This window comes from Stenella coeruleoalba (assembly GCF_951394435.1).
Source record: "Stenella coeruleoalba genome assembly, chromosome: 11".
Classification (NCBI taxonomy): domain Eukaryota; kingdom Metazoa; phylum Chordata; class Mammalia; order Artiodactyla; family Delphinidae; genus Stenella; species Stenella coeruleoalba.
The window spans coordinates 9,411,812-9,434,671 of NC_137157.1; the positions used below are offsets into that span (position 1 = coordinate 9,411,812).

At 57.6% G+C, this 22,860-nt stretch overlaps 1 protein-coding gene across 1 annotated transcript; it reads left to right on the forward strand.

The window, feature by feature from the left end:
- The first annotated feature begins 965 nt into the window (after window positions 1-965).
- On the forward strand, window positions 966-22,442 carry PDGFB (platelet derived growth factor subunit B). The gene is made up of 7 exons (XM_079937023.1): window positions 966-2,049; window positions 10,843-10,939; window positions 13,264-13,353; window positions 14,899-15,104; window positions 16,524-16,665; window positions 20,400-20,550; window positions 20,918-22,442. Exons 1-6 carry the CDS (start codon window positions 1,987-1,989, stop codon window positions 20,522-20,524), a joined length of 723 nt encoding a protein of 240 aa, XP_079793149.1. The 5' UTR covers window positions 966-1,986; the 3' UTR covers window positions 20,525-20,550; window positions 20,918-22,442.
- The last annotated feature ends 418 nt before the right edge of the window (window positions 22,443-22,860 follow it).

A 22,860-nucleotide genomic window follows, 5' to 3' on the forward strand; every position in this document is an offset into this window, starting at 1 on the left:
CAACGGGACCAGATAAAGGCGTCCTAAAGCCAGGAGCCGGGCGATGCGGCGCGTGGGTCTCGTGGTGGGTGCTGGGCTCAGCGTGCGAGCGTGTGACTCTGTGACTGTCAGCGTATGACTGCTGAAGGAAGGGACGTAGCAGCTCCCGGAGCTGGGGGGCGGAAGGCGTTAACCGTGTGAATGCTGGCATGGGTGGGGGGCCCTGGGTCTCCAAGCTCTGGGCTGAGAGAGGTAGTAAACATCAGGGCGACTGGAGGATCGTGATGGCGGCCCTGCAAGGATGCTGCAGGGTTGTGGAGGTTTGTGCGACTGCAGTTCAACAAATTCAAATTCAACCAATGCCAGCAACGCCTGTTGTGTGCCAGGCAACCAGCTAGGAGGAGGAGACGTGCACCCAGCTTTCAGCTGAATGGTACTGGCTGCAGGGTTTGTGTGATCACCTTGTGGCTTTTTGGGGGCTGGCTGCTTTTGGCCCTTTCTGCCATTAAGTCCTCACAATAACCCTATCCCACTTTGAGGCAAGATGGAGGTGCACAGAAAGGAAGTGACTTGCCCAAGGTGACCCAGCTACTCAGCACCAGGGCAGGATCTGCAGAGCCTGAGTCCTTCACCACCATGCCTGTGCTACGGTGCAAATGTCTGGCCCTGAAGGTGTGGGCTTGCACTTCTGCAAGCCAGCGGCCTTGGAGACACCCCTGCCCCCAACCACGTGGGCTAGAAACCAGGCCACAGACACTGTGCTGAGAGGCCCAGCGTTTGGTTGCTCCTAGCTCTACCTTCCCAGGGACCAGATTTCTGGGCGGAGGGGCTGCTGGGCTTTTGGAAACCCCTAGGCACCCCATCCTCGCCTCAGGCCCTCCAGGAGCTCCCGCCCCCCTTCCCCCCTCCCGGTACTGACTCTCGGCCAGAAGAGGAAAGGCTGTCTCCACCCACCTCTCGCACTCTCCCTTCTCCTTTATAAAGGCCGGAACAGCTGAAAGGGTGGCAACTTCTCCTCCTGCCGCTGGGAGCAGCCCGCCTGCCTCCCCGTGCGCCCGCAGCCTCCCCCGCTGCCTCCCTGAGGGCTCCCCTCTGGCCGCCAGCGCCCATCTTTCATTCCCGAGATAGGGATATTTTGCGCGCACACACAGACACACACGCGCAAAAAGGGGGAAAAAGCCCACCCTCCAGCCTCGTTGCAAAGAGAAAGCCGGAGCAGCCGCAACTCGCAGCCCGTAGAGGACGCCCAGAGCGGCAAGCGGGCGGGCAGACGAACCGACCGACTCGCGCCGCGTCCACCTGTCTGCCGGGCCCGGTCCAGCGCGCAGCGGGCACGACGCGCGCGCGGAGCAGCCGTGCCCGCCGCCCGGGCCCCGCGCCAGGGCGCACACGCTCCGGCCCCCCCACCCGGCCCGGGCGGGAGTTTGCACCTCTCCCTGCCCGGGTACTCGAGCCGCCGCTGCAAAGCCAACTTTGGAAAAAGTTTTTTTGGGGAGACTTTGGCTTTGAGGTGCCCAGCTCTGCGCTTTCCGACTTCGGGGGCCTTTCCAGAAAATGTTGCAAAAAACCTAAGCCGGCGGGCAGAGGAAAACGCCTTTAGCCGGCGAGCGAAGACGAACCATCGACTGCCGTGTTCTTTTTCCTCTTCGAGGTTGGAGTCCCCTGGGCGCCCCCACACGGCTAGACGCCTCGGCTGGTTCGCGACGCAGCCCCCCGGCCGTGGATGCTCGCTCGGGCTCGGGATCCGCCCAGGTAGCGGCCTCGGACCCTGGTCCGACGCCCAGGTCCTCCCCAACCCCCCAACGACGGAGCCCGGCCTGGGGGCGGCGGCGCCCGGGGGCCATGCGGGTGAGCCGCGGCGGCGGCTGCAGCGGCCTGAGCGCCTGATCGCCGCAGACCCGAGCAGAGCCCACCTCCCTCCCCAGCCCCCGCCCCCCACCCTGGCCGCGGGGGCGGCGCGCTCGGTCCACGCGTCCGGGGCCCCGCGGGGCCGGGCCCGGAGTCGGCATGAATCGCTGCTGGGCGCTCTTCCTGTCTCTCTGCTGCTACCTGCGTCTGGTCAGCGCCGAGGTGAGTTGCGACGGCGGCTGGGGCTGCTTCGCTTCATTCATTACCCCCGACCCCTACCCCCTGATCGCCCCCTCCTTTCACTGCAGTGAACTTTGGACCCATGCAGCCCCTGGGTCTGGCGCCGGGTGCTAGGTGACCTCCGAGGGCTGGGACGCGAGGTCCGGGAGGTGCCAGGCTCTAAGAGGAGGGGGCAGCGGTGCCTTTCTTTCCCAGGGGCGATCTCAGATCTCCGAGCTTTTAGGCGTCAGGGGAAGGTGTGTGTGGTCCTGTCTCCCACCCCTCAGGAACCCGAGAATAAGCCCCCTTCTAGCCCAAGGGAGAGGGCTGGGGTGGTGCCGAGGCAGCAGGCAGCGCGTCCTCCCGAGCCCACTCCGGCTACAGCTTAGGTCCTGTCCCGGACCCGGCTTGCACGGGAGGTGCGAGCTCGCGCACCGGTGGTGGCAGCCACTCCAGTGTTCGGCGGGGGTGTCCGTCCCACCCTGGCTCCAGCTCCCGGTCGGGCTGGGTGCCCTCGGGGCCCGTGCAGGTCTTGCCCGGCCCCAGAGTGCGGTGCAGGAGCAGCCTGTGTCTTGGGCGCAGTGGGTGCCGAGACAGGTTTTGGGCACTTGGGATTAGGGGAGGAGTGGGGGTCTTAGGGAATTCAGCCCCCGGGGCGGTGTGTGCCTGAGGTCGCGCCATACCTGCGCCCGCACCCTGCGAGAGAACGCACCTCTCTCCCCCGCTCGCAGGGTGCGGAGCGCGCCGCCTGTAAAAGCCTAGCAGAGCTGGGGTGTAAAAACGTCTGCGGGAGCTATCAGATTGTATTGAGTCCCCCGCACCCCTCCCAGCCTCACGTAGCAGTGAGTTGGCAAGTCTACCCGGAATCCAGGTGGGAAAGGGGGCGGGGCAGCGAGGAGGCGCGAGGTGCCGGGGAGAAGAGGGCAGCGGGGAGCGCGGCGTGCCTGGGTCCCGTCCCGCCTCTGCTCGGCCGCGGCCGGCAGCCCGCACTTCGCCTGCTCCCGGGGAGGGCCGGCCCCTCTCGGCCTCCAACAAGGCTTAGGAAGGAGGAGGCGGCGGCGAAGGGGTTAAGGTGAAGAGCTCCGAGGCCGCGGCCGGGCCTTGGGCCGCCGCCAGCGCAGGTTGTTTTGACCACGGAGGAGCCGTAGCCGTCTCCTTTTGTTCTCGGGGCTCCTCGAGGGCCGCCGGCAGCCCGCCCTGGGGCCCCGCCCTTCCGCGGCCACCCCCTGCGGCCAGCACCCGGGAGGGAGGACGCGGGGCTCAGCCCGGCAGCCTACAGGCTCCTCCCGACGCCCCCTCCTCTCCGCTCCCGCAGCCCCCCGGGCCGCGTCCAGCTGTTGCGAAGGGGGGCGCCGGCCGGCCCCAGCTGCCGCTTTGCCTCGCCGCGGGGTCTGGGGGCTGGGCCCGGTGCCAGGGCGTCCTGGGAACGGCGGCGCCCCCGTCGCTGCTCTCCGCAGCCCACCCCGCCCGGCCCCCCGACTCGCTCACTCACCCCACGCATGCACACTCTTGGCCGGAGGCGATGCTGCGCTCCGGCGGGCGGGCGGGTGCGCAGAGCGACGGGCACGCACTACCGCGGCCGGGTCGCGCGCCCGCCGCCGCCACGCCCGTGCACACGCGGGGCACACGCGCGCGCACCGCATACACACGTACGCACGGCCCCTGAACACGCAGCCTGAGCACACGTGCGCGCACACCTACGCACGCACATAGGCATGCACGGCCCCTATACCCCCATGCACCAGGTGCCCACCCCCGCGCAACAGGTGAGCCCACCGTGGGCCTTGGAACCTAGTTATCTCTGCAGCGACCCCGTTTCCTTCCTGGGTACTATGAGGGAATGGAAGCAGGGACCCTCCCGTCAGGTCCCGGCTCCACAGCACCCACTGGTTTTTGCCTGGTCAGGTCAGCTCGAAGCCCCTCAAGCATTATCCTTCTGTGGTCGCTTTTTAAAACCATGCTCGTGTGGCGGATAATGGGGGGCGCTGTGATGTTCAGAGTTTTTCTCCCTTCAAATAAGCCCTTCTTTGAACCTCCAAGACTGGATGACCCTGAATGGCTGAGGGGGTTTCCCACCCCTGACTGTTCTATCCTCTTTGGGGATCCCAGCCCGTTCTGGAGAGGCTGGGTGACAGCTGGAGAAGGCCTTCCCAGGCCTGCCCTTTCCATTTCCAGCTTCATCCAGCAACTCCTCCTCCTTTTCCAGAGCCCCAGGGGTATGAGTGTTTGGTGGGGAGGCTAGGGCACGGAAGCTGGTGCCTTTCTCCTCACGTGAGTCACAGCATCCTTGAACATGGCCTTCAGGAAGCCACAGTTGTGTAGTGCTTTGCAGTTTACGAAGCAATTTCCTGCAGAGCCTGAGTAAGCCTCAGGAGTCTCTAAGGGAGGAGACCTAAAGGGAAAACCTACTGACATGGGAGCCAGTCCAGGAGGGCTTGCTGGTGGAGGTCGCCTTGGGATTGGCCATGTCCTTGGCATGCTTGTACTGAGCCTCAGGTGGAGGCCTCAGCAGCTGGGAAGGAGGGACGGGGAGCTCTGAGGTGGGGCCTGGCTGAGGGTCGGCGGAGGCCCATAAGGTCCCATCTCCATCAGCTGAGCTGGCTTCCGGGAGGGTGACTCTCCCTGTCATGTGATGTCTCTGGCCTCTGCACCCTTCTGCCGAGAAGGAGTGAAGGGGCCCGCAGACCTTCAGTCACCCGGCTTCTTTCTGGTTTGCTAACGGCCTTAGGTAGTGGGAGACTGACTTGCTGCAGGTTCGGATCAAACAGAATTTGGAGGCTCTGGCGCAAGACCTAGGAACAGTGTGTGTGTATGTGAGAGAGAGATTGATTCAGCAGGAGTGTAAAGCGATGCTTGCCATCGGCCTCAAAAGTCCCTTTCAGAGTCTTCCCTCACCCCGCCCGCACTGAAATGCCCTTCTAGCACAACTATTTTCATTTTCTGATTTATTTAGTTGTTTATTATATGTTTTTTCTCACCAGAGTATAAACTCCCCTAGAGAGCTTTTGTCCTGGTCACCACTGTCTCCCCTGCTTAGAACGGTGCCTGGCCCATGGTGCATAATCTGTAAATATTTGTGGAAAGGACAGTGAATCCTTGCGGGGGCGGGGAGGGAAGGACCAGACGCGTATCTAGGGCTTGCTAAGTGCTTTGTAAACGCGGCCTCATTCAGTCCTCCCGCAGGGCAGCCAACGGTAGCCATGCTGCCCTCCAGTAGAAGCATCTTCATTTTAGTGCCCCTGCATCGCTCCCTCCCCCCACCCCCTTCTTGAGAGACAAGCACTTCTTTCTTTTCCATGTCTTGGTACTTGGACTGCCAAGATTAGACTGGACAGAGAGAAAGAAACAGAAGGAAAATTAGATTGCAAAGGTTCTGGGTATCTTGAGCTGGGCCTCAGTCTATACCATCTACAAAAAAAAAAAAAAAAAACCGAGAAGGTTGGATCAGCTCAGAGTCCCCCAAGAGCAGCAGAATTACCTGGCCTTTTGAAAATGCAGATTCCTGGGCCCCACTCGGTGCTGGGCGTTGGGACCAGGGGTGGCTGGGGTCAGCGATTGCGATATGCTGCCAGGGTTGTGATTGCTGCCCTGGCCTCTCTCTTCCTGGTCTAACAGTTTTTCTGCTGGAGGGAGACGCGGGAGCCCAATGGGGGGCTGGGCTAACAGTAATAGCGGAGGGTCCCAGGAGCAATACGGCAGGGAAATACTAGGTGGGAAAGGCTGGTTCTAAATGGCTTCTGCGGTCTGCCCAGAGAAGGCTTCTTCAAAGGGCTTGGCTTTGGCATTGACTCTAAATCAGGCCTGAGACTCCCAGGCAGGCGGGCTCTCTGAGGCCTTCTCCCTCTGCCAGCCACGGACAACGCCCCTGCTTGCTTGGGCCAAGCCCGTGTTGTCTCCCTCAGCTGAACAGCAGGCAGGCTGGGGAGTGTATATCTGTGTGTACAGCTGGGGCCCAGGCGGAGGGTGGGGTCCAAGCCCCTTTAATCCTCCAGCCCGGCTGGGAGCAGGTAATTCACCTGGCCTCAGCTAGCTTGTGCCCTTCCTACCTCGCGCAGCTGACGTTAGGGGTGAGGTGGGGAGGAGGCTGTTTGCCTTGGCTCCCACGGCTGGCTGTGCCCCAGCTGCCTTCTTGCCACGCCCTCGCCCTGCCAGGAACCCCAGGCCTGAGATCTGGGGCAGCTTCATCAGGGTGCCTTTCCTATCTCCGAGGGGGAGCTGCCCACCTTAAGGAGGCTTCTAGAACCTGTGCCCCTGAAACCCGGGCTCCGGGCTGCTCACCCTCCCACACCTCGAGTAACTTCTGACCCCCAGCAGGTGCCCATGTGAGCCTCTCCCAGGGCATTGCATCCTGGAGCTGACCACAGGCTGAATTTGCCCATCTCTCAGCCACCCCCAGCCCCGGAAGGGACCCACCCACCAGCCCACAAGGCCCGAGGCAAGTGCCAGTGTGGGGCTCAGGTGTCATTTCCTGTGGTCCGGCACGGGGGACAATGCAAAGCCACATGCTCTCCACCTACCCACCATCATCCTCAAAAATGTCCTGCCCTGCAGGCCCCGCGCATGCGTGCTGCTCGCTGCTGCCCTCAAGGAACCACACTGAAGGAATGCATGGGGATCACAGCAGGACTCATTAACTACCCATCATTTGCGGGCTGCTCTGCTAGGTGCGGTTCCGCCTCCCAGTAATGCCGCTGAGGTATTATTAGCCCCATTTAAAAGATAAAGAAGCGGAGGTTGTGTTAGTTTCTGCTGTATAACAAAGTGAATCAGCCATATGTATACATATATCCCCATATCCCCTCCCTCTTGCGTCTCCCTCCCACCCTCCCTATCCCACTCCTCTAGGTGGTCACAAAGCACGGAGCTGATCTCCCTGTGCTATTATACTCTAATCAAGATGTTAAAAAAAAAAAAAGAAAGCAATTCCATTTATACTAGCATCAATAAGAATAATATACTTAGGAATAAAATTAACAAAAGGAGTATAAGATTTGTACGTTGAAAAGTACAAAGCATTGTTGAAAGAAATTTTAAAATATCTAAATAAAAAGAATGACATCCATGTTCATGGGTTAGGAGAGTAAATACTGTTAGGATGGCATTAATCTTCAAATTGATCTACACATTCCACTCAATTTCTATCAAAATCCCAACTGGCTTCTTTGCAGAAATTGGCAATTCAGAATTCATAGAGTTATGCAACCGTCGCCCATTATTTAATTTTAATAATACTAATATGCACCCAAAGAGAAATATAAGAATTTTAATAACAGCCCTATTCATAATAGCCTCAAAATGGAGACAACCCAAAAATATATCGAGTAAAACGTATAAATAAATTGGGGAATACGTATTTAATAGAATGTAAATGAATGAACCACTACTAAATACAGCAACCTGGATAAGTCTCACAAATATAATGTTGAACAAAGAAGCTCATGACCAAAGAGAACATAGTTCAGAATCAGACCAACCTAACAGTAATAGAAACTGGGAACAGGAATAGAAACTGGCCACCCTTAAAAGGAGTTGTGACTAAGAGGAGATGCAAGGAGAGCATCCCAGGTGCTGGGATGGCCTGTTTATTTCTCAAGGTATGTGTTTACTTTGTGAAAATTCATTAAGCTGTATACTTATGACCTCTGTACTTTAATGTGTGTATGTTACACTTCAATAAAAAGTTGGACTTAAAAAAACAAGAAGCTGAGGTTTTAGGTTGTTAAAAGCCTGACTCCAAGAACCCAGGTTTCCCTGGCAGCTGAAGCCCTTGCTTTGTCTTCTACGGAGCTTTTCCATCTCTTCACTGTGGATGTTTGGGACCAGAGAATTCTTTATTGTGAGGCTGTCCTGTGCACAGAAGGATGGTTAGCAGCCTCACTCGCCTCCACCTACTAGATGCCAGTAGCATTCCTCTATTTATAACCACCAAAAATGCCTCCAGACATGACCAGTGTCCCCAGGGGGCCCACCGGCCCCTGATTGAGAACTGCTGTTCGTGACCCCTGCAGGGTGGGGAGCTGACAGAAACTGAGGTTAATGTCCAGGCAGCTCCATGGCACTGGGAGGGAGGGGCCCACTCTGCCACTTACGAGTCGTGTAGACCTGTAGCTGTTTCCTGAATTTTTCTAAGCCTCAGCTTCCTCATCTGGAAGATGGGAATACAAAAAGTGCCAGGCTCTTGGGGTTGGTAGTTGGTACAGCATTTAACTCAGTGTCTGGCCTGTAGTTAGCACTTCACAGAAGTTAGCTGTGGTTTTAGTGTCAAATCCAGGGGCTCTCAGGGTGTTCTGGGCATCCAGTGGCCAAATTACTGAAAAGCACGTGCAGGAATGGCATCTGCTTAGAAGAAAGTGGACCCTTTAGGAGGCAGTGTGCTCGGGGGTGGTCCTCCTGGTGGAGGAGGGGGGGAATCATACAGGAGACAACTCCAGAGACAAGGGGAGGGTCCTTCATGCATTTTACCAGTATTTATCGAGCATCTACTGTGTGCTTCTCCCACCTCTCCCGTCTGTATCCTGGGCTCTTCCCCGCTCAGCCTGGGAGGTTGTGGGTTTGTTTCCATGAGACGGCATCTCCTTTGCATCACAGGCTGGGTCCGGGGCATCTGCTAGGTAGGCCTGTCTGGGAGTCTGCCTACTCTGCCTTGGCCGGCGGCAGCAGCGGCAGCCAGCTCTCCAGGGGCGAGGAGGTCTTGGCACGAGTGCTCTGTGCCATTTGGTCCTGGGCCTTTGGGCCCCTCTCCTGGGGGGTTAATTGAATCATTACTCCGCAAGCAGCCTGGGAGACCTGGCTGGGGACCCCACCCTGGGCTTTCCTCTGCTGCTCCTCCTGAGACCCCCAGGCAGAATTAGAATTGAATCAAATATTTTCAACCCCTTCTATTTGCAACGGAGAGCCAGGATCAGAGAGGGGCGGTGGCCAACCTGAGTTCACGGGGAGGTTAGTAGTGGTAGAGGTGAAACCCTGCTCTTTGGACTACCAGATCTGGGGCAGACAAAACCCTCAGGGGCAGTGGCCTGCCTTGGGCTCCACTGGAGACCAGCCAGCCGCTTTCCGTTCCGTGGGTTGGGTCCTGTGTCCACATTTGGAGACCACCAAAGGCGTGGTCTCTCTGGGTTGGAGGAGGCAGGCCATGTGGAGGTGGGAGAGGAAAGTGAGGGGCAGCTGAGTTGACATCCCTCCCCATCTCGCACACGCATCCCCTGGTTTCCCGGCTGTGCCGTCGTGGACCCCCAGCTCCCAGCCAAGCTTACTGCTAGACCCCCACCCGTCTCTCCCTCATACCTCCCGACCACCCTAGGCACCAGGCAGGCTTATAAGCTCCACGTGCGAATGAAGGAACTCAGCTCAGAGCTCTCAAGGAAGTTGCTTTAAGAGCGGACATGGCCACACTCCACCCTGGCCTTCTGACTCCAGGGCTGACTCCCGAGGCCAGGCCCGCGTGTGGTGGGACCCCTGGAGGAGGTGTTGATAAGTGCTAGAACCTGGTCAGTCACCAGGCTCCTAACAGACCTTTCGGGGAGCACCCCGGGGACTGGCCACGAGGCAGGGCGAGGGCGGCGTTCCTTCCTCGAGGCAGCCTGTGGGAAGCCTCTCAGCGCTCCAGTCTTTGGAGTCTTCAGTGCACCAGCTCGAGCAGGGGCGCCTCCCTTCTTAGTCCAGGGAAACTGAGGCACAGACTTGTGTAACCCAAGGTCAGGCAGTAGTAAGTCAGGTCTGCTGAAACCCTCCCCAGGGGCTCCTCCCACAAGGCGGAGCCCTCCTGTGTGTTTACGTGTGCACGTGCATGTGTCTGCATGGGTGTGAGTTCGGACACGCAGCAGATCTTGCGCATTTTCTTTGCCCCGAGGCACAAGAAAGAGGCCCTCGCCTCTTTTTCAAGACCTTTGGCATCAGCCCCTCAGGTCTCCCTGGACCGTGGCGGACGGGGCCGTGACATTCCTATGAGGGCTGCTCTCATGTTATTGTAGGACCTGTGATTTCCCTGGAGGAAGCCCGGTCTCCAAATGGGGCCTGTTAAAGTGCTTATTAAGTTTCAAGTGTTTTTGGCAACAGGCCAGAGGGGCTCTAAAAATAGGGTTTGGTTGGGCACGGGGCACTGGGGAGCTTTCAGGGTTCCCCACTGTATCTGAGGATTCCCTTCCCTCCTCTTTTGAGTGACAGACTGAATAGATAACGCTAGTACACGTGGCCACCTGAGACCATCCAGTTCTTCAAGCATCTGTTAAACACCTTGTGTACCCAGGAGGCTGGGGGTACAGGCTCTGCCCTCAGAAAGACCTGGATCTGAAAGCAGGTTCTGCTGATAATCGGCTGTAGGATTCCGACAAAGGATGTCGCCTATTTGAGCCTCTGTTTTTACCTCTGTCAAATGGGGGTTTTTCGATCTCCCATGACAAATGCTGGCCGCCTTTAGCTGTCAGGCGTGGAGGGGAAGCAGAGAGAAATCAGGATGTTGGAGCCTCCAGAACCTGTAGTGTGATGGGGGGACAGATACATACGATCAAATCTAACTTAAAGCAAGCTGAGGTTCTGTGTGGGGGGGAGGGACGCAGAACTGAGCTGCATCTTAGAGGCTTCCGCAGGTTCCGGTCCCGGGCCTTTGTGGTCCTGGTTGTCGGGCCTGGAATCACCCCCGACCCCTGCCTGCCCCCGGCCTGGCTGTCCATTTGTCCGTGGCCAAGGGGCCCTATGGGAACTTGCCACAGGAGGGAGTGTGCGTGTTGGGGGGAAGAGGGCCACGGCTGGGAAGCCCTTGCTCCCAGCTCACTTGTCCCCTCTGTGTCTGCCTGGCAGGGGGACCCCATTCCCGAGGAGCTCTACGAGATGCTGAGTGACCACTCCATTCGTTCCTTCGATGACCTCCAGCGTCTGCTGCACGGAGACTCCGGAGGTGAGTGGAGCCCTCGTCCCAGGCTCTGGCCCTCCGCTGAGTCCTGGGGAGCCGGGCGGGCATCCCCGCTGCCAAGAGGGGCAGGGCATCTGGCAAGGGCATCCCGGCTCCCTTGGCATCCAGAGACCCAGAGGCCTGTGGCAGCCCCGCAGGGCTTGGCCACACCTGTCCCAGGCAGGCCTGGGTAGGCGGACGGGTTGCTACCTGGGATGTGGGGTGTGGCGGGAGAAGCTCCCACATGTGGCTCTGGCGGGGTGCAGAGGGTGGGGTGCCGAGAGGAGGGGCCAGGGAGAAGGTACCCAGGGCATCTGCCGCATGTGCATCTGGGTGTGGACCCAGCCGGGGAGGGAGGTACCAGAGCGGCCCTCTCCCTGCCCCTCCGGCCGAGGGCCCAGTCTCCAAGGTCTCCGGGGGACACCTGGCCCACACTAGTGGGCAGCGCTGCCCTTGCCCAAGAGCGCGCTCAGCGCATGGGCACGTGCTTGGCGGCACACACGTGGCGGGGCTGGGTCGGGAATGTATTTATAAACGCTGCCTTCAGAGCAAATTCCATTCTATTCTAACCTCTGGCCTGTTCCCTGGAGCCCTGGTCGGCAGCCCCCCTGCACCCCCAGCTCCCCTTCCCTCTGGGGTTTTGTCTCTTTGTCACTTTGTAATCCTTGCCCAGACTGCTATCTACGGGGGACAGCATTTCCTGCCTTTGTTTCCTCTCCCCGTTGGGCCCCTGGCTCCCTCTCAAAAGCATTCCCGGGCCCTTTCAAACCCGCCTGTGCTGGGGGCTGGCGAGGCAGGCGGGAGGGGGCCCCAGCTGGGCCCACCTATTGTTCACCAGGCCCCCCGCCCCACGTCTCCCACACCTCCCACCCCATGCCCGACTGGCCAGCCCTGGTCAACACAATGGGGCAACTTCCAAATTTAGCCTCTCTGCTGTTTCTTCCCAAGGCCCTCGGCCCTCACCCTCGGGCAGCCCCTGTGTACCCCGGGTGGGAGTCGGGAGCTCCGAGATGAGGTTTTCAATAGCAGGCCTGTTTCAAGGCAACCGTGTGGCTATTTTTTCCTAATCAACTTAACCTTTCCACAAAGCACATCTTTTCCCCATCTCCTCCCCACAAGGGACATTCCAGAGATGGCAGAGAGAAAGGAAGGGAGTGAGAAGGACAGACAGACGTGCTGACGCAGAAGCAGTAGGCTAGACGGAAAGGCACCAGTTATAGCAGTCTCCTCCAAACAGGACCCACTGGGAGCCTGCACGGATGAGCTGGAGCTTTGTCCTGGGCAGGGCCAGTGGGCCGGTGGGCTGGGGAGACAGCAGGAGCGTGAGGTGCTGCATGGAGGGAGCAGGGCTTGTTCTCAACCCCCGTAGTTTATTTGCTGGCGCTGCGGCCGTCAGGAGATAGAAGGGGCTGCCCACAATTCGGTGAGGAGCTCCACGTCTCTGCAACCCTCACTTCCCGCAGCTGCTCCGGCCGCCATCTCTAGAGAGAGGGATGCGTCCAAGGAGTGCCAATGATGCTGAGATGAGGGCCACCCAGGATAGAGAAGGGAGCTGTGGTTTGTGACTTTAGGAATAAATGGACAACTTAGGGCAGAAGTGGGGCAAAAGGTTAGGGGGAGAGGGACAAACACGGTGAAAGACTGGGGGCTGGAGAGAGACTAGGGCCAAAAAGGGGGCAGGGCAAGCGCTCCCCCGACACCCACCCCCTGCCCCACCAGGCCTGGCTATTCACCCCCTGTCTCTGCCTTCAGCCTCCACCCCCATCCCTCTCCTTCCCTCCCTCTTCCCCGCCCAACTGGGCCATTGTCCGGGGCTCCAGAGGGGCTGTGTCCAGGGCATGCCGGTCCCCCCTGGGGATTCTGGGAATTTCTCCATTCAGCACTTCCTATGGGAACGCTGGGTGGAGGGGCACTGGAAACTGGCCTTCAGAGCTCTGGGTCCTCACCCTGCCCTGGAGGCCAAGGAGGGTTCTCTTACAGTAGCAAAGGGGGTGGGTTATTTTTAACTCCATTGACATGGGTTCTGTCCAAATATGTGGTTGAAGGGCCCGGAGTGGGGCTGACGATCCCTTGGCGATGCAGTCAGGGCCCCACCACCCTCTGGGCCCCATGGCCACCCTGGCGTTTGTCTGGAGGGGCCCCTCCTCAGAGCTAGGACCCTCAGGTTTACAGGGAGCCAGAAGGGGAGACCGTTTTCTGGAGTGGTGTGCCAGCGCAGGGACGGGGAGGGAAGCAGTCCTCCCGCCTGCCCTGGAACCCACAGCCGAGTCCCCAGAGCCGCGGTCGAGCCAGCCAACAGTTTGCAGCGTGTGTCTGACCTCCTCTTACAGATGAAGACGGGGCTGAACTGGACCTGAATTTGACCCGGTCCCATCCTGGAGGCGAGCTGGATAGCTTATCCCGCGGGAGAAGGAGCCTGGGTAAGACTGAGGGTGAGAACGGTGGCCTCTCAAAGGTGGGAGCCAGGGAAGAATTGGGGATGCAGCCAGCCCGAGGCCAGAGGGCCTGCTCCTTCGTGCTGACACTTAGGACCGAGTGGAACTGAAGGAGCACAACCATCCTTAAATACCCTCTACCGAGCAGCTAAGTCATCATCCTCCCCCCACCGACTCACACTGTTTTCTAAATATAGTTCGTTAAAACCTCATTGGTTCATTAGTTCAACCTTGGAGGTAGAGATTATTAACCCCATTTTATAGAGTTGAAAACTGGGGCCCAGAGAGGGTAGAAAAGCAGCTGGGGTCACACAGCTAGCAAGTGGTGGGGCTGGGATCCTAAGCGGCTCTTCTTGCTTGAACCCAGTGCCGCTGGCAGGCTGCACGTCTCCTCTGCAGTGAAGTGCTGTGCCTGTGACGGCAGGCGTGAAGCAGAGGAGGGTGCGGGTCACTGGGTCCCACCGAAGCTTTCTTAGGGAGGCGGGTACCTGCTCCAAGCCCCCCTTCCTCTCTGCCCACCTGCAGCCCCCAAAATTCTGTAGACCGTGGCTGGGGGGCCCACCACATAAGAGTCAGGTGGCCTGAGTTTCACTCTTTGTGAATTTGGGCAGCTAATTCAGCTCTCCGAGCCTCAGTTCCTCTACATGTGAATGATGACAGAGGACAGTCGCCCCAGCATTGACTGTAAGCCTGCTGTAGGCCAAGTTTCACTTACTCCTTTGATCGGCAAGTACAGTATAGGAACTGTTATTTTCCCATTTCATAGATGAGGAGACTGAGGCTTGAAAGAAGCAAAAACGTAAGAATAGATTACAGTGTAAACAGCAATGTGAGAGTGGCTACAAGATAATACACAAGTAAGGGCCACATGCCAGGCAAATTCATAAACGTGTGAAATCATCGAATAAAATGGTTGAGGGCTGGCGGGAGGAAACTGACATGTACCCCACGCCAGCGCTCTCGGAACGATCTCACTTGATCCTTACAGTGGTTTTGGGGTGTAGATCTCATCATCCCCATTTTTATTTATTTCTTTGGCTGCATTGGGTCTTCGTTGCGGTGCGCAGGCTTCTCATTGCTGTGGCTTCTGTTGAGGCAGAGCACGGGCTCTAGGTGCTCGGGCTTCAGTAGTTGTGGCTCACGGGCTCAGTAGTTGTGGCTCACGGGCTCTAGAGTGCAGGCTCAGTAGTTGTGGCTCACGGGCTTAGTTGCTCCGCGGCATGTGGGATCTTCCCGGACCAGGGCTCAAACCCGTGTCCCCTGCATTGGCAGGCGGATTCTTAACCACTGCGCCACCAGGGAAGTCCCTGATCATTCCCATTTTGCACATGTGGAAACTGAGGCCTCAAGCCTGTCAGCAGCCTGCCCAAGTCCTGTGGCTGGTAACCCTCCACACTGGGGTTGAAGGAGATGGGACAGGCCAGCGTTTCTGAGGACGAGCAGTCCCAGAGGGGCTCCGCGCTGAGCTTTCCTGTTGATGGGGCTTCTGGACAGGCCCACCACCCTGATGGAGGTCCCCGTTCCCTCCAGGTTCCCCGACAGTCGCTGAGCCAGCCGTGATCGCCGAGTGCAAGACACGCACCGAGGTGTTCGAGATCTCGCGGCGCCTCATAGACCGCACCAACGCCAACTTCCTGGTGTGGCCGCCCTGCGTGGAGGTGCAGCGCTGCTCCGGCTGCTGCAACAACCGCAATGTGCAGTGCCGCCCCACGCAGGTGCAGCTGCGGCCCGTCCAGGTACCCAGGCCTCAGCCAGCCCGAGGGTAGGGGCCGCGGGACTCGCTGACCAGGCTCCGGGGGGCGTCCAAAGGCCTTCCTGGCGGGCTCCGGGGCTCCGTCCAGAGAGGGCTGATATCGAGAAGCTCCCTCCCGACAGGTGTGCAAAGGCTGCCCATGGGTCCGCTGAGGCCATCCAGGCTGCGGTGACCATGAGCCACAGACAGGCCCCCGGGGTGGGGCCATATGGAAAGGATGCTGCCTCCTCCTTTACAGGGATCAAATCCCCAGACATCCCTGGAACAGACAGGTCCACAAACACATCGGACGCTCAGAACGTTCTGGACAGCTGTTCAACTTCCCTCAGAGATCTCCCCTATTCAGGGCTCTCAGTTTTCTTCAGTCCAAACAGAGAGAGGCTCAGCTAGGTGCCCCAGCACCTTTAACACCTGCCCATCTCCCTTTGACAGGTCGTGTCTTTAGCAAGGAGGGCAGAGAGACCCCCCCGCCCCGCCGCCCCAGGCAACAGACCCTGCAAGAGCTGGGGCAGCCCCTAGCAGAGAGTCAGAATGCTGAATCCTGTCCCCTTTCTGGAAAGATTGGGTGTACACTCTGACTCAAGGGAAATTTTAGAGTAGAGGACGTCCTGGGGAGCTCCTGGTCTCACACGGGGCAGGGCAGGGCCAGAGAAGTCTCAGCTGTCTTCTGATTTACGTGGAAAGGTTTCTGCACCCCTGGGGGCAGCCTGGCCCCCACACCCGCTCAGGCTGGGCCGAGCTGCTGCTGGGCGGTGGGCACGCCTCTCCAGGACTCAGGACCAGCTTGGTACTTCCCACCTACTCTTGCCAAGTGCCCTGCCTACCTCATCACACTGCCCTCCCCTATGGTCAGCCGTGGCCTTGCCTCGTGCCCGCCTTCCATCCCAGGCCTGGGCCTTGGGCCCAAGATTACCATGTCACTTTCTACCCCGGTGCCCACTGTCATGGTATCTCCTGTCCCCAACACTGCCAGCTCTGTCGATGGACACCTGACAGCTGACCTCCCCCTTCCCGCCTCCCTCCTGGATAAAGCCTCCCCCCACTTCCTTCCAGACAACCATCTCCCCGCCTCTGCTGCAGCCCCTGACCTTGGCTGGCGCTCAGGGAATGAGGACACCACAGGCCCCACGCTTAACCGGGAAATGCCTTTCTCCCTCTCTGGGGGATCTGAGGGGGGCTGCCGGAGACCAGGTCAGGGGAGGCTTGTTTTGATGGAAAAGCTACGAGAAGAGCAGAGGGCAAGGTCCTGCCATTGTTTGGGCCAAAGCGTCTACCCTGCTGCAGTCCAGGCTTTCGAGGAAAGATCACCGCAGGGGATGCTGGGTGGCAGAGCGGGCAGGCAGCTCTCTCGGCCCCCGCCTGTGTGGTCTTACGGAGGCACTTTGGTGGTTCTGTCTTCCAGGTAAGAAAGATTGAGATTGTACGGAAGAAGCCAACCTTTAAGAAGGCCACGGTGACCTTGGAGGACCACCTGGCGTGCAAGTGTGAGACGGTGGTGGCACGAACCGTGACCCGAAGTCCTGGGAGTTCCCAGGAGCAGCGAGGTAACCGCCCGTCCAGGGTCTGCCTCTAGTTGCTCAGCCCCCTTCTTCTATGGCAGGTGCCGGGGGCACGCTGGGGGAACTGGGTCTGGCCTGCCCCTGCTTAAGTTCGCCTGAAGCCTTCCACGTCACTGACGACAATCCAGGTTCCTCCCCTGCCTGGGAGGCCTTATGTGAGGATGCAGCCCCCTGTTGGCCCTCTGGCCCTGTCGCCAACCAGTCCCCCTCACTTATGCCACCCCAGCCAGGTTGGCCTGTTTGAGGGGCCAAATAAGTCTCTGCCTCAGGGCCTTTCTTTGTACACGTCACTCTGGCTGAAATTCACTCCTCCTGGCTCTTCACAAGCCTAGGTCCTGCTCTTCACTTGGGTCTCAGGTCAGAAGTCACCTCCTCCGAGAGGTCTGCCGGCCGCCCCATCCAGAGCAGCCCCCATCCCAGTCTTGCTACGGTAGCCCCCTACTTTGTTTTGTGAGTGCATGAAATGGTGGGAGGAACCATGGCCTGAATGAGAGAACGCCCTAAGGCATATATCGTAACCAGATATTTGACGACTTGTCCTGGGGAGGAGAAATCAGACTAATTCCTTGTAGCCTTGATGAGGGAATTAGGACCAGTGGGGGGGGGAAAATCACCAGAGAGAGATTTTAACTACATATATGCAAAAGCTGGTGATCAGTCAGGAGTCCAAGATGGAATTGTCTGCCTTGTGAGGTGGTGAGTTCTGTGTTCCGGGAGGTATGCAAGTAAAGGCTGGGCAACAATGTAGCAGGGATGTGACAGATAGGGTTCAAACGCACGGGTAAGTTAGAACTGGAATTCTGTTCCTGTCCTTAAATTTCACGAATTCACAATTTCAGGGCCAAGTTTGACTTCAAGAGTTGAAAGGGACTAAAAAAATGGCCCAATTGCCTCCTCTACATTTATGGAGGAGGTGCCTGAGGCCCAGATAAGCTGAGGTCTTGCCCAAGGTCACACAGCCAGTTCCAGGTAGGGGCATAGCTAGAATTCAGGTATCCTGAAGTTCTGTTCTTGGCTCTTCCCTCACCCTGACAGCTGTCACTGGCTCTTAACTTGCCTCATCTTTGTTTTTTTTTTTTTTAAGGATTTAAAAATTTTAGAGCTAGATATGGTCTTACAAGTCAGTCCTTCAGTGTTACTAATGGGGCTGCTGGAGCACAGAGAGGTTAAGTGACTTCATGAAGGTAGCACAGCGGCAAAGTTGAGCCTGGAACCCAGGTCTTGGAACATCTAGTTTTGGGTTCCTTTTTTTTTTTCGGGACGCGGGCCTCTCACTGTTGTGGCCTCTCTCGTTGCGGAGCACAGGCTCCGGACGCGCAGGCTCAACGGCCATGGCTCACGGGCCCAGCCGCTCCGCAGCATGTGGGATCTTCCCCGGCCGGGACACGAACTCGTGTCCCCTGCATCAGCAGGCAGACTCTCAACCACTGCGCCACCAGGGAAGCCCTAGTTTTGGGTTCTTTTGACTGTATCTTGCTGCCTTTTCTCCCTCGAGGAGAAAAGTAAGGATCAAGTGAGACTCATTAAGCTAATAGGATTAGATGAGCATAAAAAAATCATGCAAGTGACTGTTTGGATTTTCAATAACTTTCTTTGGTTAGGGGACAGGACAATCTCACTGTCATTTCTTACTAACAAGCCTCCTGAAGACAGGGCCATCTCAGCCTCTTCCTCCTGTTCTAAGAGCTGAGCTGAGTCATGGATGACCTAGGAAGGCTGAGAATTTGACAGCTTCAAACTGACATGTTGTAAATTATTTGTAGAGCTAATAAGGAGAATGACTGCCATTCAGGAAAAATTATATTCTTCTTTATGTTTAGAATGGGGTTCTTTTCACTGCCTTTGTTTCATGTGATTTTCTGAACCAGTTTCTTAGGAGGCATGTTCAACCACTTGACATGTAGGTCTTGTCATTTTAGTTTCAGCATTTTGGCCCTGGGTGACAGTTCCTGTGGCAGCTGGGGGTGTGGCACGTGTGATAGTCAGTGTCAGACCTCCTGGGCTCAAATCTCTGCCCTGTCACTTATGAGCTGAGTGATGACCTTGAGCTTTTGCTCAGGCTTTTCCCAGCCCAGCGTCCTGCTGGTGGCCCTGTCTCTGGCCCTTCAATGGCCCTCTTGGGCAGCCTCCCTCAAGTGAGGACCTGAGACCCCACTGAGTTCCTAAATTTCCTACTTGCAGCAGTGGGGTAACTGCCTCATGGGAGCCTGTGTCTGTGAGGTGGGAAGTCAGGTGTTGGCCCCAAAGTAGCTGGGTGGGCTGGGGAGAACTCTGGAGGCTCCCAGGAAGAGCCAGGCCTTGAGCCTGGCAGAGAAAACTTTCATTGCTAGGGTGTCTACCTAGGAGCCCAGGAGGAAGAGAGACATAAGTGCTCATCTTAACCGAGACTGGCAGGCACTGTGATTTACAGCCCAGTGTTGAAAGCATGGATTCCAGAGGCAGATCCCTGCATTCAAATCCCAGACTTTCTCAGTTTCCTCATCTGTTAACTGTACAAACCTATACCTGCTGTGAGGATAGATAAGTTTAGAACGTTGACAGGTGCATGCTAGCTAAGGGTTTCTGGCGATTTCCATGTATTATCTCCTAAACCTAGGGGGCCAGGGCTGCTGTTCTCAGTTTTAAAGATGTGGGAATTGAGGCACAGAGAGTGTATGTGACTTTCCCCAAAGCATACAGCTAACACTTGGGAGAGCCCAGTTTGGACCCAGGTGGTCTGGCCCACCCAACTGTACTGCCTCTCGGAGTGGCTAGGGCCAGGCAGGTGACAGGTACAACGGAGGGAAAGGCCCAGGTCAGTGGGGGAGGGGTGTGGTTATGCCCGAAGCCTAGTGGCTCCCGCATCTCATGACCTCCCATGACCGGAAGAGGCTGAGGTTGGTGGGAGGAAACCTCAGTAGGGGGTCAAAGGAAGGAAAAAAGAAACAAGTGAATAAGAGCAGCTGCTGTTTACTGATCACTTCTCTAAACTTAGTGGCTTAAGACAATAGTCATTTTCTACGCTCTCTCCGTCTGTGGGTTGGCTGTGCTCAGCTGGGTGGTCCTGGTGGCATCTCTTGCAGTTGCAGTCAGTTATCTGGAGGCTGCACTAGGAGAGCTGGGCCTCTATCCCTCTCCCTGTAGTCCAGGGCCTCTCCTCCCCATGTGGCTCCCACATGTGGCAACCCCAGCAGGCGAACCAGACTTCTTATGTGACAGCACAGGGTTCCCCAAAGTGCAAAGGTGGGAGCTGCCAGGCCTTCTTAAGGCTCATGCCTGGAACTGACCAGCACCCGTCTGCCTCATTAAATTGGTTAACAGATCCAAGTCCAGTCCAGGTACAAGGGGCGTGGAAATCAGGGGCATATCAGTGGGGTAATGACAAAGAGCTTGAGGCCAGAGTTCATCTGCTCCCCTCTGTGTTTGCCAGCATATTGTCAGTTATTCCTTCCACTAGTCCTATGAGGTGGGCAGTTTGTTATCCCCATTTCACAGATGGGGAAGCAGAGGCACAGAATGGTTCAGTAATTGTCCCTAAGGTACAGCTGGTGAGCGGTGGAGTTGGGACTTGAACCCAGGAGGTCTGGCTGGCTTCCAATCTAGACTCCCCTCCCACCCCTTCTCTCAGCCCAGAGGATATGGGGAGGTCTGTGGCAGGCCTTAGTCAAGGGGATAGACACCCCCAAATCCCCGCCATTGTTCATCCATCTGCTAACCAGACCTTTCTTTCTCTCAAGCAGCCAGGACGCCCCAAACTCGGGTGACCATTCGGACGGTGCGAGTCCGCCGGCCCCCCAAGGGGAAGCACCGGAAGTTCAAGCACATGCATGGCAAGAAGGCGCTGAAGGAGACCCTCGGAGCCTAGGGGCATCTGCAGGAGAGTGCGGGCAGGTGAGGGCCCGGCGGGGAGACTGAGGCCCAGCACCCCGTGTTCCTTCTCCCTGGCCTGTGGCTTTGGCTGAGGAAGGGGTGGGGGGCAGAGGCATTTTCCTGTACAAAATCCAGGCTCTAAGCCTTGATCTCCTCTTCCAGTTATCACGGCACAGGTTGGGTGAGGGGCTTTGGGGACCCCTGCCCAGCTGTGTCTCAGGAGGCCCTAAGAGGATGGGAGGTCTAAACCTCAAATCTTCCAGCCCTGAGCCCTGCTGGAAATCAGGGGCAGCTGGTCGACCCCAGCTCCCTGCCCCCGGTTGCCTGTAAGAGTGGGATGGAGCCCTAGGCTGTGTCTGATCCCTGTGTTCCTCTGCTTGGCCTACAGGGTTATTTAATATGGTATTTGCTGTATTGCCCCCATGGGGTCCTTGGAGTGATAATATTGTTCCCCTCGTCCGTCTGTCTCGATGCCTGATTCGGACGGCCAATGGTGCTTCCCCCACCCCTCCACGTGTCCGTCCACACTTCCACCAGTGGGTCTCCCCTCAGTGGCCTCCAGCATCTTGCCCAGAAGCTCAAGAAGGAGATGAAGGACCTGGACTCCATCGCTGTCTTCCTCTCCTGACCTGGAGAAAATGGGATGAAAGTGCAAGAGAGACTGATGGGGTCGCTGTTGGGGGAAAGGAGCTTCCTTCTCCAGCGCTGTGGACTGGCCTGAAACCCTGCACGTGGGCCTGAGGACCTCTCAGCATGGCCTGCCTGGTCCCTGGACCCGCAGCCAGCTCTGACGGGAGCACCCCCAGGCAGGCCAGGGTACTCGTACTCCTGTGGCTGAGACCATGTTGGGGAGCATAGACTGGAGAAAACCCCCTCCTGCAATGCCCAGGCCCGGTCACCTCCCCTTGGTTACCTCTGCTCACAGTGGCTTCTTTTCATTTTATACGTTTGAATTCTTTGAAGATGCGGACTCTTCCAGGCAGGGGTGGCCAGAGCACCAGGCAGCCGAGTGCCCTCTCAGACGGGTTAGAGATGAAGTTTGCTCCGGAGGTGGATGGAGATGGTGACCTGGGCATGCAGTGCCTCCTTCCACTCCCCCTGTTCACTTTTTCCTCTGTTTCATCTCTCTACCTCCACCCTGTGTCTCCTCCTGTCCTGACCCTTCAGTCTGCTCCACCAAGGGGCTCTTGGACCCCTTATTGAGGCCGCAGATAACCCCAGTCACTGCTCTGTAGGACAGAAGACCAGGGCCCGGGGCAGCAGGGGGCCTGCCTGTCATATCCCAGCCCAGCCAAGACTGCCACGTAAGGTTGTACAGGGTGTGCACTGCACAAGGGCACTGCATGCAGGGAGCACAGGTCACACACAACCGTAGACATGGCCAATTTGTATATTTATTATGACAATTTTTTGGCAGATGGAGGTAAAGTGTCTTGAGGAAAGGGATCCTTTTCCTAATTGACACAAAGGCTCTGTGTGGACTGGCTGTGCCTCTGACCCAGCCCACAACTTGGAGCGGTCAGACAGGACTGAGCCCTTGGTGGGGGACAGGGGAGCAACACTTGTCCCTGTGGCCTCCATTTCCCCAAGTCCTCAGCTCAAGCAGTCTCCCCTTTAGGCGGGTGTGAAAAACCCAAGAGAAAGTCTCCAAGGGTAGGGGGTAGCCCTTGCTCCGCCCCTGCACACGCCCCTCTTCTTAGATCTTTTTGAGTTCCATCTCTGGTGGCTCCTCCCAGGAAACCAGCTATTGGGCTGGGAGTGGGGGAGAAAAGGGAAAAGATCCCCAGGGCCCCCTAGGGGTGGGGTCTGAGCTCCCACCTCCCTTTCCACCTTCTACTGCACTTTCCCCCCTCCCCCCATCTCCCAAATCTGCTTCCTTCAGTTTGTAAAGTCGGTGATTATATTTTTGGGGGCTTTCCTTTTATTTTTTAAATGTAAAATTTATTTATATTCCGTATTTAAAGTTGTAAAAAAAAAATAACCACAAAACAAAACCAAATGAATCCGCTGGAGCTCTGTCTGTTGGCACTGCATGTGACAATTACCCTTTGCGCATTGGCAGGATTTGCCGACAGCTTACAACGGGTTCCTCTCGCGCTGGGAGACTCAGGCGCAAACTCATGCGCGCCTGCGCGCGCGCACACGTTCACACATGCATGCGCACACGCCGGCCCGCGGCTCTGAGAGAGGCTCTGTCTGGGAGCCGGTGAGAGCCAGACAGCGCGCTCTGTATGGCTTGGTCCCGCTTGCAGCTCCTGATACCTGGACCCCACGTCCCTGTGCTTGTCACTGGCAGTGACAAGAGATGGGTTTCTCCAGCCTGAGGGTCTC

Coding starts and splice junctions, on each gene's coding strand:
- PDGFB (XM_079937023.1), top strand. CDS start 1,987: ATGAATCGCTGCTGGGCGCTCTTCCTGTCTCTCTGCTGCTACCTGCGT. Junction 13,354..14,898: donor CCGCGGGAGAAGGAGCCTGG/GTAAGACTGAGG, acceptor CGTTCCCTCCAG/GTTCCCCGACAGTCGCTGAG. Junction 15,105..16,523: donor TGCAGCTGCGGCCCGTCCAG/GTACCCAGGCCT, acceptor TCTGTCTTCCAG/GTAAGAAAGATTGAGATTGT.